Source organism: Engraulis encrasicolus, chromosome 4 (genome assembly GCF_034702125.1).
Source record: "Engraulis encrasicolus isolate BLACKSEA-1 chromosome 4, IST_EnEncr_1.0, whole genome shotgun sequence".
NCBI classification, from domain to species: domain Eukaryota; kingdom Metazoa; phylum Chordata; class Actinopteri; order Clupeiformes; family Engraulidae; genus Engraulis; species Engraulis encrasicolus.
The window spans coordinates 53894985-53912676 of NC_085860.1; the positions used below are offsets into that span (position 1 = coordinate 53894985).

General features: G+C 47.5%; 2 protein-coding genes across 6 annotated transcripts in view; both read left to right on the plus strand.

Annotated features, from left to right (window-relative positions):
• Positions 1 to 401: 401 nt before the first annotated feature.
• On the plus strand, positions 402 to 1786 carry ch25hl1.1 (cholesterol 25-hydroxylase like 1, tandem duplicate 1). Its single transcript, XM_063197722.1, has one exon. The coding sequence runs from the start codon at positions 450 to 452 to the stop codon at positions 1545 to 1547; it is 1098 nt and encodes a 365-aa protein (XP_063053792.1). The 5' UTR covers positions 402 to 449; the 3' UTR covers positions 1548 to 1786.
• Positions 1787 to 10501: 8715 nt separating this feature from the next.
• Positions 10502 to 17692, plus strand: part of aars1 (alanyl-tRNA synthetase 1) — a 32948-nt gene continuing 25757 nt past the window's right edge. The window contains exons 1-5 of one of the 5 annotated variants that reach the window (XM_063197710.1): positions 10503 to 10572; positions 11196 to 11279; positions 13420 to 13590; positions 14962 to 15150; positions 16248 to 16393. In XM_063197710.1, coding sequence (XP_063053780.1) covers positions 11205 to 11279; positions 13420 to 13590; positions 14962 to 15150; positions 16248 to 16393 — 581 coding nt within the window. In that variant the 5' untranslated portion in view covers positions 10503 to 10572; positions 11196 to 11204. Of the gene's footprint in view, positions 10573 to 11195; positions 11280 to 13419; positions 13591 to 13944; positions 13992 to 14961; positions 15151 to 16247; positions 16394 to 17692 lie in introns of those variants that run through there. The other 4 variants (XM_063197711.1, XM_063197712.1, XM_063197713.1 and 1 more) reach the window with 4 other exon arrangements.

Sequence of the window (17692 nt, forward strand, 5' to 3'; positions counted from 1 at the left end):
ATGATGTGGAGGTTATGTGGAAGGAGGAGGAGGGAGGGTGGTAGGTGGGAAGGTTGGAGGTGTAGTGGGGGGGGCAGGGGCGAGGGGGGGAGGAGGCTGGGAGGAGGAGGAGGTGGAAGTGTAGTTGAAGGAGGGTGGGGGGTGGGAGGAAGGAGGCTGGGAGGAAGGAGGGTGGGAGATGGGAAGGGTGGCGGTGTAGTGGTTGGGCCATGGGGCGGGGGGGCCATGGGGCGGGGGCGGGAGGTGGTGCTGTACTGTAGGTGGGAGGGTCGGAGGTTTGGTGGGAAAGTGGCAGCCACTGTAGCCCGCATCACGGCTCTAGAGAGGGGTTTACAGGTCCACCTCTAGTACAGTATAAATAAAAAGGGGATCAGTCATTCACACTCTGTCAGCACCAGACCACAGCAAGCACAGCACAGCAGAGCAGAGACAGGCCAATCACCACCAAGATGTCCAACGCCACCGAGAGCCATCTCTGGGCCACCTATACTACCACTGCCAACCCCAACAACATCCTCAACACCACCACCACCACCACCACCACCACCACCACCACCACCAATGCCTGGTTCTCCACCTCAGATATCTCCACCACCGGGAACAGCACGTGGTGGAACACCTCCACCTCCACCTCCTCTGAGGTCTCCCTGAAGCTGCCCGCTTGCCACCACCACTCCTCCTCCTCCTCCTCCTCCTCCTCCTCCTCCAGTCTGCTCCTGCAGCCCCTGTGGGACCACCTCCTCCTGCACCACTTCTCCCTGGTCTCCTCTCCCTTCTTCCCCGTGCTGCTGGCCTTCTCCGGCTACCTCCTCTTCAGCCTCCCGTTCGCCGCCTTCGACCTGCTGGGCGAGGAGAGGCTCCCCGCCGTCCACCGCTACAAGATCCAGCGCGACCGGCGGCCCACGCTGCGCATGATGCTGCGGAGCCTGGGCACGGCCGTCTACAACCACCTGGTGTTCGTGCTGCCGCTGGTCGTCATCCACGGGCTGCTGGTGCCGCCGCCTGCCCTGCCTCTCCACGCCCCCACCGTGTGGCAGGTGTTCAGCGGGGCGCTGGGCGCCCTCCTGGTCTTCGACGCCCAGTACTTCATCTGGCACGTGGTGCACCACCGCAACCCGCACCTGTACAGGTGGGTGCACGCCGTCCACCACGAGTACTACTCGCCCTTCTCCTGGTCAACGCAGCAGCTGAGCGCCGCCGAGCTCATGTCCATCGGGTTCTGGAGCAGCGTGGACCCCGTCCTGCTCGGGCTGCACCCGCTCACCGCCTGGCTGCTCACGCTCTTCAGCGTCTGGCTGTCGGTGGAGGACCACGTCGGCTACGACCTGCCTTGCGCTCTGCACCGCCTGGTGCCGCTCGGGCTGCTGGGAGGAGCGCCGGCGCACGACATGCACCACCAGAGGCCAGCCACCAACTTTGCGCCGTTCTTCAGCCACTGGGACAAGCTGCTCGGCACAGAGGCGCACCTGGAGGAGAAGGTGATCACCACCAACACCACAGACAAACTGGGGGAGAGCGATCATGCTGCAAGGGTGGGCAAACACTAACTCGAGCTGCACGCCATGTAAATATGTTGAGTTTATTTTGTTTTTTATTTGTGTGAAATGGAATGAGTGGATTTTTTGTTGAATGGCATGGAATGGAATGAATGTAGTAAAGTGTGAGTGAAATGTTTCAAAATAAGCTATTTTTGTATGGAATGAAAATATATTGCCCCACTTTTCTGTATTTCTTATGTGAACTGTGTTCATATGTGTGGAATTATCAACAACTTTTAAATGATGAATAAAGGTTTTTTTTATATAAAGAAAACATTAACTTCCATACCTCATTGTTCTAATATATCATAGCTGGTTTGTTCCATAAATTGCAATAAGTAGGCTACTGCAAACAATATTTCCATAGAACAAAAAAAGCACAACGCAACACAAAACCCTTGAGCTAAAGTGCTGTAGGACTTCAACCCTGAATGTATGTAATTGCTAAAAAAAAATGCACATACATCATGTTAGAAATTGCTGCCAATCAATCAATTCAGTTCAATTCGTTTCCAATTTATTGTTGTGTGGTATCACCATACGTTGGTCTCAGAACACTTTATGATTAATATTATACAATATTGAAATATTAAAAGATAAGATGAGAGTAAACACAAATGACATAAGCAGAAATTAAGGGATCAAAGTTACATCAAAAGTGGATAACATTTCAGATTGGAAATAAAAATACAATGATGAACTAATAATTAATAAGGCTACAATACAATTTAATCAAACATACAATTGACCAACTAAAATATTTAGAGAACATGAATGTTTTCAGCCTGGCTTCAAAAATGTCCACAGAGCCAGCATCTCTAATATCACGTGGGCGGCCATTCCACAATGTTGCCAAATGCTCTATGACCTGCTGATTTCTTTAACACTGACGGGATACTTAAAAGACAAGCATTTGCAAAGTGCAGTGGGCGTACTGGTATATTGGGCTTAAAGAGCTCGCCTAAATAGGTTGGACAAAGACTGTTTAATGCTCTGCAAGTTGAAATCAGCCCTTGCTTGTATTGGCAGCCAGTGGAGAGAGGCTAGAATAGATGTAATATGGCTGTACTTCTTTGCTCTCAGCAATACACTAGCTGCAGCCAGTGGACAAGATGTGCACTCCTTGTTGTGCTTGCTGGAAGGCCAGAGAACAGAGCATAGCAGCAACCCATAGAAAAACTATATTGCATTGTAGATAGTAGATACTAACTATCACCAAAGGCTGATGGGGAAAAAAACACTTTCATTTCTTTTTAAAACAAGATACTGTTGGGGCAGTTCTAATTTGGACTGGTTCCAGCATTTTGCAGCATAATGACTACCGTTATATCTATGTGGATGATATTGCTCTAGTACAAAATATTTAGGGCCAAAGCAGTGGTGTTGTCTACTTTTTTTTAAAGTGGGTATACTGTATATTTGAGCATTATTAAAGTGGGTATACTGTGCTAGCTATTCTAAATACTGAATCAATTTGAGGTGGGTATACTGACATCCCTGACATTTTGAGGTGGGTATACTGCACATACCTGCGTTCTACGTAGACTACACCACTGGGCCTAAGCCATTTAATGACATAAACTATCAGAAGAGTTTTAAAATTAACTCTAAATCTCACTGGTAGCCAGTAGTGACCTAAGTACTGCAGAGATGTGATCTCTTTTCTTTATGTTAGGCCTAGTTAGGATTCTGCAGCACCTGCCTAAGTGACTTGTGGGGAAGACCTTTAAGTAGGGTATTGCAATAGTCAACTCTACTGGTAATAAAGGCATGGATTTCTCTCTCTAAATCCTGTTTGCATACAATGTCCTTAACTTTATTTTAGCTATGTTCCTAAGGTGCCAAAAACCTTACTAATATGCATAATTAAGAGGACTAAGGAGGACTAATATAGTGAAAGCTGCACAGACTGCAGGCAATTTCTTTGTTGCTAAATGTTCATTGGCTCATGTACGCTAATAACTGCAAGGCTCCCTGCTGCTCACCAACAAGCCCTCTTGGACACTTACTGAACACCACTGCCACCTTGTGGTCAGTTGTATAGCACTCATCTGCTACTGCAAACAACATGACTATAAATCCGCCATCAGCCACATTTTCAGCAAGAATTTGGAATGAGAAAATAAAATCCCGTTTGAGATCCTTGAGGACCAGACTTGGCAGATAAGTTTGACCAGTTGGTGGTGCTGAAAGTCCACTAAAATAAATGTTCTCGCTGTCAAGGTGCACTTTTGGGGCTATATATGGGCTGACTGCTGCCAGCTTGTGTCCAGGTAATCATTAAAGGGGAAAGAAGACATGAAAATATCTACCAAAGGGATTATTGTTCATGTTTGTTTAGCATCTGTTCTGTCTCATCCTGTTAAAAATCCCTTAACGCAGAGCCTATGTTATAACTTTACTGTCACCTAATGGCTATGTCTTCATTTGTTACTTAAGGCTCTCCTCATGTTGTTATAATGTAGTTGAGCCTTTTCAGCAAATAGTGAATAGGCCCGCCGGCGTAGCCTGGTCCTGACCATCCCATAATACTACCATTTCATTTCGTATTTATGTATTTACAGTAGTGGAGCCAATCCTTTGGCGGAAGTACGTAGGATGGCTCGCGAGGCTACCGCCGGTGACCCCATCTGCAGTAAGAGGCTACAGACTGATATGGTTATATGGGATGGTATAGCGTGGATGTTTGGAGAATATACAGTAGTCAAGTCAAGTCAAGTCCGCTATTATTGTCACTTTCATCATATGCACAAGACATACAAGGAAAAATGAAATGACCTTTTCTCTCTATACCATGCCAGGACAAGACATAGCCTATACAAAACTGACATTTTTCAGACTGACATAAAGTGCAAGACAGGACAGGTAACAGTGATGGACTGGTAACAATGGACAATAATAAATACAGTACAAATGAACATTTAACATTTAACATTACACAGTAGTTATAACCAGGGCCGTAACCAGACATTTTCAAATACAGAGGTCAAATATTGCGCTCCGTACCGCATACTGTAGGCCTACATATACAGTGGTGCTCATATGTTTACATACCCCAGCAGAATATACGCTTTGTTGACGATTGTGTATGTGTAATCCCTCATATTTTGTGAGAAATCCCCAAGAAAGTGTACATTCTGCTGGGGTATGTAAACATATGAGCACCACTGTAGGTATATGTGAACATGTGGAAAAAGTTAGTTGGGGTTGGTGGAGATGATAACCCCTAATAATGTCCAAGTACTGATTTAGAAATGATGAAATGGTAAAAAATGAGAATGTCTGTGCACGACACAGATCCAACTTATTAAATAGTCCTATATGATTGAACACACAGAGCAAAATGTAGGCCTACTGAACCAATTTCGATACAATTTTGTAAAAAAAAAATCCTCAATATGTGCTCAGAAGGTATTTTCTATATCTGCATATATCCTGTGTAATAAATGTGTGTGATGTGACAAATATTCCAGAGGGTTAGGGTTAGGGTTAGGGTTAGGTAAGTGTAATGTAGGGTTAGTTGAGTATTATTTCTAATATTGTCCGCCATCTTGGATTTAGGATCCAGTATCTAAGACTGTGGTTGTTGATGGAGATTATATTATTCTATCATGCAGTGGACTTAAAAGATGACCCAACTTGTGGTTTGAAGTGTATTTGGAAAATACTTTCTTTTTGATTGGTGTTTAATTAAGTGTCCACGAAAGGGTTAAATCCATTATTCATCTGTGGCTTAGTAACACCAACAGACACAATTTCAAACAATTTTCAATTTCTGACACTGGCCTCTCACTCCGGTGCTGGACATGGCCCTGGTGCTGGACCTGCAGGCCCGTTTCAAGGTATTTAGAGGCCCTAGGCAAAGAGAGACTTGGGGCCCCTCTCTTCTTCTATGACTAATGGGTAGGGTTCCCCTCGACAGAGAGATTTTGATGGCAGTATCATTGCACTTTTTGGTCATTGAATTTAGGGAGGTTTCGCCTCACTCACAAAGTTGTCATTACTGTCATTTGAATACAAGTACATAACCACTCCATACCATGGGGCCCTATAAGCAATTGCCTAGTTGCCTGCCTGGTTGTGATAGGCCTGTGGACCTGGTTCTGGTGCTGGACCTGTTCTGCCTGTGGAAAAACAGCCTTACTCTAAGCCTTCTTCTTTTCTACTGCTCTCTCCATAACTTGTGTGTATGCCTTTGCTCTCTCACTCAGCTCATCGATGGTCTTCCTCTTTAGTTTCTTGTCCTTCCATGTCTCTCCTCTGTTGTGCTGTGATGCTGTGTCGTCCTTTCTGATCTGCATTTCATTGCAGATCATTTGCCCATATTTATTTCACAGTATCTGGGTTTCTGCTGTCATCTGCTGGTCAAAAAAATAACAGCGTAATGTATGACAACGAAATCATACTTTACCAATAAATCACTTTAATTAGATATAACAGACAGATTACAGATTATGTCTAGTTTAATTAAGTAATTAACATTTCAATTAATACAGCGTGCCTCAGATGGTACAGCGTGCATTATGGGGCTACATATGATGGCTCAATCTTGGTCACTGATGGGGAAGATATTTCGAAGTGGGAGCAGGTTCGCACACTAAATAAGACACTAAAGTAAAGCACAAGGAGTTTGTTTATTATTCTCAGAGGAGAGTAGAGCAGACGTTTCAGGTTGCTGCCATCATCAGTGCTTTCTCTGTTCACAATGATCCCAACTACTGAGCTACAATAGGTGAATACGAGTTCTATGCTGTCGATCAACATTGACGGAAGCACGTGAGCGAGAACTTGTTGTCACGATGTGGGTGTTATTAAATACAGCGCATTTGCAGTGGGCCACAAATATGAACGAGACGATGAGCTCGCACCGGTTTGCTCTACTAACACACCACGTGTGAGGAGTGGGGGGACAGGCAGTGAGGAGGAGCTGAAGTGGGGACCTGCGCAAACTTGTGTACCTGTGTGAGACAAGACCCATATACACATGTGAGTGAGTTGTTGACCAACCAGTTCATGGGCGCGTGACCTCGGAGGCAGTCCGTCGACAAGCGTTGAAGGGGATAAGCAACTGCAGCGGTTGCAAGATCTGACTACAGCCGCATTCATCCCGCGATAGTTTGACACCATGTGACATGTCACATCGTCAACGCAACGCCGACGAAATTTCGAAGTTTGACAGGAAATCTAACCGTCATGCAGCATTTTCCATCCAGGGTGCATTGCTGTCTAAATGTGCATGCATGCGTTGACACATCTCGAATGCACCTATTTAAACAATTCCCAACAGGGTTGACAAGAGACAGGTGCAGTGGGAGGAGCTAATCAACAGAGCAAATTACTATTGTAAGGTTGTGACAGCCCCAAGATGGCCTCAACCCATCTCTACTAGACACCTCCACTCCACGCACAGAATCACAACACACCCTTCTTTCAATAACCTCAATCATGAGTGTGCAGTTAAACAGTTGACTTATTTTTATGCTTGAAGTAATGCATAACAACGTTGCTGTTGTTACTTGATTTGACCAGTAGATGGCAGCAGAAACCCATACACTGACAGGGCCAGACGTGATAGGGTCTGACGTGTGATAGGGGGTGCATCCCAATATGTGACCTTGCCTCCTCCACTTGTCTCCTCCACTTGCTTCTCGTCATGATGACATCACTGACAACAGCATTATATTTCAATATCTTGCAAAAGCTCAATTGTAAAGTCTTTTTTCTCATTTGCAATTGGGATGGTGAATGAAAAACAGTCCCTCAAAAGTTGTTGTGGCGAGGCTGGCAGCTGGGAAACTTTATAGTTTTCTCCACAGAGGAGGGGCCAGGAGGCGGGACGAGGAGACAAGCACAAGTGGAGGAGGCAAGGACACATATTGGGATGCACACAGGGTCTGACTGTCCGACGACAGGGTGTGATGGTCAGCCATTTTAAACTGACCATATGCCTGCCAGCTAACATGCTAGCAGAGGAAATATTTAACTCTTTTTAAAGCTGTTTTATGCCATTGTAGTCTCTTCTGTACAGTATTCTGCTGACACATGACTGCACAACGATGCACAGCACCAACCATCTGGTGAAGTTTGCGGACGACACAACACTGGTGGGCCTCATCACTAAGGGCGACGAGGCAACGTCCTGCTGAATGTCAGCAAGATCAAGGAGATTGTCAACTTTTAGAGGGGCAAAAAACAGCTGCCACCACTGACCATCGACGGTGATGCTGTGGAGAGAGTGAGCAGCACGAAATTCCTTGGAGTGCACATCAGCAATGACCTTTCCTGGACCACCAACACAACATCACTGGCGAAGAAAGCCCAACAGCCCCTCTACTTCTTGCGCAAACTGAAGAAGGCAAGTGCTACACCCTCCATCATGACAACATAGAGGAGCTATTGAGAGCATCTTGTCCAGCTGCATCGCAGTGTGGGGAGGAAGCTGCACGGAACAAAACAGGAATACCATCCAGCATGTTGTGAATACAGCAAAGAAGGTCATTGGAGCACCACTCCCCTCCCTGCAGGTGATTTACACCACCCGCCTCATCCGCATAGCGCTGATGACTATCAAGGACACAAGCCACTCGGCTCATCCGCATAGCGCTGATGACTATCAAGGACACAAGCCACTCGCCTCATCCGCATAGCGCTGATGACTATCAAGGACACAAGCCACTCGCCTCATCCGCATAGCGCTGATGACTATCAAGGACACAAGCCACCCGCCTCATCCGCATAGCGCTGATGACTATCAAGGACACAAGCCACTCGGCACACAAACTGTTCAGCATCCTGCCCTCCACTCCCTTACCACCAGACTTGCAAACAGCTTCATACACCAAGCAATCAGGATGCTGAAGACTCAACCCACTCTGCCATCACTGTACTGTGACTACACAAAATACCTGCACTAACTCAAAACACACACACACACACACACACACACACACACACACGCACGCACGCACGCACGCACGCACGCACGCACGCACGCACGCACGCACGCACGCACACACACACACACACACACACACACACGCACACACACACATCCCCCTACACACACACCAGCTCTGCAGGCTACACGGCACATACAACTTGATGTCACCCACTTGTGAGCTCTATTCACGATGAATGACGTGAGGTGCCATGCCAGCGCAGTGACTCTCCCGCAGCGGCTGCTTTCGTGATGGTGCAATGTTGAAGTCACTCCCATGCCGTGTCTTGGACAAAATTTCTAACCAGGATGCTTCACGCGGGTCGCAGTGGGCATGGGCGCTGCTCAGCTTGGGCAGCATTGCGCCATCAAAAACGCACCCCATTTCTTGCAAGGAGCCAATCGTTTATACTGAAGCTTAATTATGACAAATAATCATTCAGTAATTCATGTCAATGAACAACAGCAACTTAAATGCACTATTGTGTTGGTTATTTTAGACTTGATTTCATTTTGCTTTTAAAGGTGCACTGTGTAGGATGGTGGCCAAAGTAGGTATTGCAATGCTGCTCATTGAAACTGAGCTGTCTAGGCTACTACCAATGTGATCTTTTCATGAATATTTCCGAAATAATGAACCAACATTTACCTGCATGACCAAACAGTGAATTTTGCAGGTAAAATGCACATTTTGTTAAAAAGGAAAGTTCAAGAGAAGCGTAATGAAATTTGGGCATGCCTAATTTACCACCTGCATTCTGTTCTCTACTCAACTCTCATTCGCCTGAATTCAGCGCGAAAAGATAGGCACGCCTATTTAACCAGCTGCATCTCATTCTCCGCTCTGCTGTCATTCGGTGGAATTTCAGCGTACAGAAAAATTGGAACGCCCCTTGATTAACTATCCAGCATTTATTCTCCACTCACCTGTTTCATCAAAAAATTTCTTTCTCACTCGTACCCACCACCTCCCCTTTCGCCTCCCTTCTACCTCTGTTCGATCTCAGGTGTCTTGCAATACGCCACGTAATCTCTCAGCTTCTTGAGTGCCGTGGTCCCTGCGGACCCAGTGAAGCACCTTGATGATAAGTCCACCGCGAGAGCGGCACGATCATGAGAAGTCCGTTCTCCAGCGAGAACGAAGATGCCGGTGTTTTGCCCTGGCTTCCAGTTCACCTCGCTCCATTGCTCTCCAACCATCATCTGCCGGGGGGTGTCCACTCAGAGTTCACACATAGCCTATCTGCCGGTGCAGATACTGCCCGAGCTGTCAGTGGTGCCCCGCCCCGTACTCCTGAGCTCGAGAAAGTTTGCTGCGTAGACATTTCTCGGCCGTGGCAGTACTTCAGCACCACGGCCAGCGATGTTGCCCAATACGCCACGTAGTCTCTCAGCTTCTTAAGTTCCCTGCGGACCCCGTGAAGCACTTTGATGATCAGTCCACTGCGAGGGACAGCCACTCTCCTGCGAGAGTGAAGATGTATGCTGTGCATACATGCTTAATCCAATTTTCAGAGAGTGAACTTATGAAATGTCTGAAGTTCAAAATGGCAGACAGTGGAGAAGATCGCCATTTTCATGTATGAAATGTGCAATTTCCCCAGTCATAATGAATACTTAGAACTTGTTGTTGTTGTTGGTAAGCGTTCATGAAAAAGGTAACATTTGTGAATGGGCAGCATGAAACAAACTACTAAAAAAATATTACACAGTGCACCTTTAATGCTTGATCAATTGAAATGACAGATCCAGATGGCATATTAAAAGCGCATTAGTTGTTTAGGTTACCATTTTACAGCGTGCTTATAATTTTGAATTAAATACATTTTAACTTATACACTTAGCACATACAAACTCAACTATGAATGGCGAAAGTGCTCTGTTTCAAAGCAAAAATCGCCAGTACTGCATGATGCAACCTGGCGGAAGAGTGAGATGGAAAACTCATTTAACCAATCAGATAAGACTTTTTCGGGCGCTGTCGACTAACTAACCAATCGGATTTCTACTTTGGTAAGCGACGTTGGTCTCTCTCTTCGAGTGTACCGGCGTGGAGAAACAGTGTGACTGGAGACAGAAGTGTCGGGCAGAATAACTGTAAGTATTACAGGAATTGTTAAATCTTTCTACTGTACGCTGCTATAATGTTCGTGATAGTAGTATATATTCCATCAACAATTGTGCGGTTTTAGAGCTGTATCATATCTGTAAACCGGTCATGCGATTAGCACGCAGTGCAGCTAACCCAATGAATGATCAGTGGTGGGCTTTGGCAGACAGTTGTTAGCTACCGAAGCTATCTTTGTGGCCAGGTGGTCGATAGCTTTCACTGCAGAAGCCAGAACTATATCCTTCCAGAACATGATTTCGGACAGAAACTGCCCTTTTACACCATGTCTTATTTACCACTGTTAGCACTGATATTCAACTGGTAAGGGCTCTCTCCTACTGAGTCTGTCAGCTGTCAGCAACATAGGCTTTGGCTAGGCTGTGTAGCTAATTCAGGGAACACACGTTGCACATCATCATAAACCAGTGTTGGGCGTTTGGTTATAATCACGTTTTCACAGATGATTAATTACACACATTTCTCGCAGAATTACGACTCTTAAGTCACTTGAGATGTAGCTGCTAAGCCCAAGGTAGAATGCGTTTGAGAGTAATGTTGTAGTAGGCGTTTTATACAATATGACACTTCTTCCATTGTATGTACTGTGTAGGTGCCACTGATGGGTCTGCATCTCACTGTGTTATGTGCCAAAGTTTTGGGGTGCTGTCAGGTGAACAGCTCAAACAGCTCACAGGTGCTGCGCTGTTTTGACACCTTTACAGCAAGCAACTGCATTTTGCATTCGACTAACAAGTCAATTTGGAGACAGAGGCTTTGCTGTAGAGGCTGTGTTCATTGTCTTGAATGTTTGTTTGTTTTTCTCCTGTAGCACGTGTGAAGTTGAAGAGTTTGCATCGACTCAAACAAAACCTCGACACTCAGTTTCTTCTCTAATTATTATGTGTTAAAATGGCATGAAATTTGTCTTGCTGTTGTAGGGGAGTGCAACCCAGACAGCACAGGCTTGCTGACATGACATTGCAGCCGCTGTTAATGACAGAATAGTCAGCAGTGTAGTGATTAGAGGTCCCGGGCATCTGTGCTCTTCTCCGCAGTGACTTGCAACCGCAGTGTGTGTGTGCTAAGCTTCCTTATCATGAGGGGCTGAGGTTGGCTTGAGGATTGGAGATGTTTGTGTGCCTGGCTGCCTGTGGTTGTCAGTGCAGGGGGTGGCGTAGGTAAGAAAGGGACCTAGGTGGCATGTTTACTTCGCACCGCTTTCCTCTGAGGACCCCGCCTAAACCAAACATCCCCCACACCACCCCCAAACATCCATGGCTGTCGAATTAGGCCATTCCATTGCTTCTGCCCCAGGGGGTTTTAACCTGTGAGCACAGGTGAAGGACTGGATGTGCCACAGCTGAGGATCAGGTGATGGAAAATAAATAGCCCCACAAGAAAGAGCGTGTGTGTGTGTGTGTGTGTGTGTGTGTGTGTGTGTGTGTGTGTGTGTGTGTGTGTGTGTGTGTGTGTGTGTGTGTGTGTGTGTGTGTGTGTGTGTGTGTGTGTGTGTGTGTGTGTGTGTGTGTGTGTGTGTGTGTGCAGGAGACCGGGGAGAGCAACCAGGAAAGAGAATAACCATGCCAGTTAAGAGGTAGACAGGAAGTGAATGGGGAGGGTGATGGGGTCGGGTCGTCAAAGGACCCAGGCCAGAATGGAAGCGGGTCGCCGGTGTAGCAGTGCAGTGCAGTGTAGTGTAGTGTAGCAGTGCAGTGCTTGAGCTTGAGCCACGGAAGGGCCAGCGCTGGCACTGTCCTAAACATTTCCTGTGAAAAGCCAAAAATTCAGTAAGATGTGTACTATACACTACAGTTTTTTTTATTTTATTTTTTATTTAATTTATTTTGAATAGCGGTGCAGGTATCCATGTTAGCTCTCCTCCCCCAGGCACATTCCTTTCCCACACCACAAATTATATTTTAACGGGTAAAAATGAGGTTTGACCAGTCTTTTTGTGTGCGTGTGCGTGTGCGTGTGTGCGTGTGCGTGTGCGTGTGTGTGTGCGTGCGTGCGTGTGTGTGTGTGTGTGTGTGTGTGTGTGTGTGTGTGTGTGTGTCTGTTTAATGTCGAGCCTCTCCCTAGGCTATACAGCAGGTGTAAACCAGCCAATCATGAGCCTGCTGATGAAACAACCTCCTTGTCATTCACACACTGGGGTCGTTTTCAGATTTTGCCATTTCCCAACCGTTACTGTTGGTCTTTGGGGCCAAACTATCCAAAAAAACCTCCATACAATATACAATCTCCATTGTCATTGTCACAGGGACACATTCCTAGTTTTAAGTGAATAATTTCCCGAATGGCAATAATGTAATGGCACACCCTTGTAGCCGTGGATTATAAGATCGATATGACTAGAGATTTCAGTAGATGGACAGGTGCTTGATTTTACCTGTAAGGCTGTTTGCATGGTTCCTTGGTAGATCGGACCAGTGCAGTGCAGCATCTGTGCCTAACACACTGACTCTAGTGGCATCTTTCTGTACCAATTAGTGCTTGGCCTGTCATTATTATTATTAATTGCACACGACACACCTGGAACCCTCTCGCCTCCCTGGTGGTCTGTCTTGTCCTAACTTGACGTGCGTGTGCGCGTGCGTGCGTGCGTGTGTGTGTGTGTTTGCACACCTCTCTCTCTCGCTCACAATCTTGTGCTAGTAGCTCTGTCCTTTTATCTTGAACTTTCCACTAGACTGCCCGTGCTTGTTCTAACCTTGTGTGTGTGTACTGTCTGTCTGTCTCTGTCTCTCTCTCTCTCTCTCACTCGCTCTCTCGCTCTCGCTCTCGCTCTCTCTCTCTCTCTCTCTCTCTCTTTCTCTCTCTCTCTCTCTCAGCAGTCGCGTGCTAGCAGCCCTTTCATCATGGACTCCTCGCTGACCGCAGCCCAGATCCGAGAGAAGTTCATCGACTTCTTCCGTCGCCATGAGCACCAGTATGTGCACTCCTCCTCCACCATCCCCCTGGACGACCCCACGCTGCTCTTCGCCAACGCCGGCATGAACCAGGTCAGCAGCCCAGCACACACACACACACACACACACACACACACACACACACACACACACACACACACACACACACACACACAGCAACATGGCATCCCCCTGGACGACCCCACGCTGCTCTTCGCCAACGCAGGCATGAGCCAGGTACGCGCACACACACACACACACACACACACACACACACACACACACACACACACAGCAACATGGCATCCACCCTGGACGACCCCACGCTGCTCTTCGCCAACGCAGGCATGAACCAGGTACGCACACGCACACGCACACGCACACGCACACACACACGCACATGCACACGCACACACACACACACACACACACAGCAACATGGCATCCCCCTGGACGACCCCACGCTGCTCTTCGCCAACGCCGGCATGAACCAGGTCAGCAGCCCAGGCTACCGTAGGCCTACACTGAGTTTGTTACAATATGCGACCTTGCCTCCTCCACTTGCGCTTGTCTCCTCGTCCCGCCTCCTGGCCCCTCCTTTGTGGAGAAAACGATAAAGTGTCCTAGCTGTCAGCCTAGCCGCAACAACTTTTGAGGGACTGTTTGTCATTCACCATCCCAATTGCAAATGAGAAAAAGACTATACAATTGAGCTTTTGAAAGATATTGAAATATAATGCTGTTGTCAATGATGTCATCATGACCTATTACTTCCTGGTACGAGGAGACAAGCAAGTGGAGAAGGCAAGTGGAGGAGGCAAGGTCGCATATTGTAACGCAGTCACTGTGTTTATAAACACAGTGTTGTGAGCAGGGGCAAGACACTGGCAGCCAACCACTTGCGCTAATTTTTTGACCGACAGCCAGCTGTTTCCAACAATCAGAGGTTGAGTTGTGCGCAGCTAGTTTCGCGCAGTCAGGAGAAAACAAAAAATTAGAACCCATGTATATACAAAGCTGTTTCAGGTAAACCAGATTAGGTTAAGAGGTAAATCATCTAATAGAAGAGCCTGGAGTCCTGATGTTCTTAAAAAAATGAGGACTCCATTAGATTCTATTAGATGATTTAGCTCTTAATGCAACCTGGTTTACTCCTGAACCAGCTTTGTAGTATACAGTAGGCCCCATGTCAAGTGTCTAGTAGTCTCTCTCTATCTCTCTCTCATCCCATCTTCCTCAAATGCTTAAATAAAGGATACATTCTTGGTAAGCACAGATGGCACAGATTGATTGGTGGCAAGGCCAATAAAAAACCCACAAAGATGTTTTGGGTGTTAATAGTGTTAATGATAGAAATGTAGAGCCCTGCTCCACTCAAGCCCCCCCCCCCCCCCCCCAAAAAAAAGACAAAAAGTGACTCATTCCTGACTGACCCCCCGACCCGCCACGTCTTGCTCTCCGTAGTATAAGCCCATCTTCCTGAACACCATCGACCCGTCGCACCCCATGGCCAGGCTGCGCCGCGCCGCCAACACGCAGAAGTGCATCCGCGCCGGAGGCAAACACAACGACCTTGACGACGTGGGCAAGGACGTGTACCATCACACCTTCTTCGAGATGCTGGGCTCATGGTCCTTTGGGGACTACTTCAAGGTGTGTGTGTGTGTGTGTGTGTGTGTGTGTGTGTGTGTGTGTGTGTGTGTGTGTGTGTGTGTGTGTGTGTGTGTGTGTGTGTGTGTGTGTGTGTGTGTGTGTGTGTGTGTGTGTGTGTGTCTACAGTTTGTTGTGTGCTTGTGTGTGTGTGTGTGTGTGTGTGTCTACAGTTCGTTGTGTGCTTGTGTGTGTGTGTGTGTCTACAGTTCGTTGTGTGCTTGTGTGTGTGTGTGTGTGTGTGTGTGAGACTACTGGTGTGTGTGCGCGCGTGTGTGCGCTTGTGTGTGTGTTCGTTCCTGTATCTTTGTGTGTGCACTTGTACTCATATTGCTTCATCTACATTTCTTTATTGTTATTGGGTGATGTACTTTTATTTTATAATGTAAATATTTTTAATAACCCTTTTTGCTGTGTTTTTGGATTTTTATGCCCAGTCAGTCAGTCAGTCAGTTGGGTTAAGTCAACCAGTTGGGTTAAGTCAACCAGTCTCTCAGTCAGTTAGTCAAGTCTAGTGTGTCAGTCTATTTATAATGTCTCCTCTTTCCATTTCTGTCTTGTCTTGTTACTTTCGGTTCCCTCTTTGCCCTCTTCCCCTGTCTGCCCTGCTCTCCTCCCCTCTCCTCCCCCCCTCTTCCCCCTCTCCTCTCTTTCTCTTCCCCCTATCCTCCCCTCCTCTTCCCCCTCTCCTCTATTTCTCTCCCCCCTCTCCTCCCTTTCTCTCCCTCCTCTCCTCTCTTTCTCTCCTCCCCTCTCCTCTCTTTCTCTCCCTTTCTCTCCCTCCTCTCCTCTCTTTCTCTCCCCCTCTCCTCCCTTTCTCTTCCCCCTATCCTCCCTTTCTCTTCCCCCTCTCCTCCCCTACTCTTCCTCCTTTTCCTCCTCTCCTCCCTTTCTCTTCCCCCTCTCCTCTCTTTCTCTTCCTCCTCTCTTTCTCTTCCCCCTCTCCTCTCTTTCTCTCCCCCCTCTCCTCTCTTTCTCTCCCCCCTCTCCTCCCCTCCTCTTCCCCCTCTCCTCCTTTTCTCTCCCCCCTCTCCTCTCTTTCTCTTCCCCCTCCCCTCTGCTCTGCTCTGCTCTGTACCCTATTATCTTGTCTGCTACAGCAACTGGCGTGTGAGCTGGCTCTGGAGCTCCTGACCAAGGAGTTTGGCATCCCCATCGAGCGCCTGTACGTCACCTATTTCGGGGGGCATGCGGAGGCCGGCCTGGAGCCAGACCTGGAGTGCAAGCAGATCTGGCTGGACCTGGGGTATGGACACGTGCACACACACACACACACACACACACGTACACACACGTACACACACACGTACACACACACGTACACACACACGTACACACACACACGTACACACACACACACGTACACACACACGTACACACACACGTACACACACACGTACACACACACGTACACACACACGTACACACACACGTACACACACACACACACACACGTACACACACACGTGCACACACAATCGGAATATATATTACGGCATGAGTATGCGCCAGCAAGAGAGCGTGTGCTCACACACACACACACACACACACACACACACACACACACACACACACAGCCACAGCAACATGGCATCATCCAAAGCGTTAAGATGGCACGCTGACTTGAACCGTCTATCGTGTCTGGCTCTTTTGCTTGGATATGTTGGACCCCGTTTCTCGAAAGTATCGGTGCTAACTAGTTAGCCATTTAGTAGGTTGCCAATGGCTACCGGTAACTTGGTTATCAATGATGCTGTTGGGAAACGCACCCCTGTCTTATCCCCTCCTTTTCATCCTTCTTTCAATGTAAATCCTGTCTGTCCATTTCCTCCTCCCCATTCTCTCTCTCTCTCATTTTCCCTCTGCTGTGATGTTTTTCCTTCCCTGTATTCCCTGGGTGACACTGTTGCATCCTCACCAATGCTCCTCCCCTGGGCTGTGTGCTTTTCTCTCTCTTCTCCTCTCTTCTCCTCTCCTCACCAGGCGCTCCCCCTGGGCTCCTCTCTCTTCTCCTCACCTCACCATTGGTGCTCCCCCGGGCGGCATGCTCTCCTCTCCTCTCCCTTTCCTCTCCCTCTCCTCCCCTCCCAGATGCTCTCCTCTCTCTTCTCTCCTCCCTCCCTCTCCTGCCTGATACTCTTCTCTCTCTGTACTGATGGTTCTCCCCTGGGCTGCGCGCTCTCCTCTCTCCTCACATCTTCCTCTCCTCTCCTCTACTCTCCTCTCCTCTTCCCCTGGGCTGCGCGCTCTCCTCTCTCCTCATGCTCAGCATCCTCCCCAGGGCCAACGACCAGCTCCTTTGGCTTCTTTCTTCAACTCCTTCTGTTGCTTCCTTTCTTTCTTTAGCTCTCTTTCGTTAGTATACTCTATTCCGACTCACTCTCTCTGTGATTTTAGTTAACTATCAACTTCTGCTTTGTGAGCGGTTTCTATCCACATTTGAAGTAACCTAAACCAACCATAAAATTATGTCCAAAGTCATCCTTGTAAGGTTCTATAGGCCTTGGTTAACCTATAATCTTGTTAAACCAGTTTGAGATCTGGG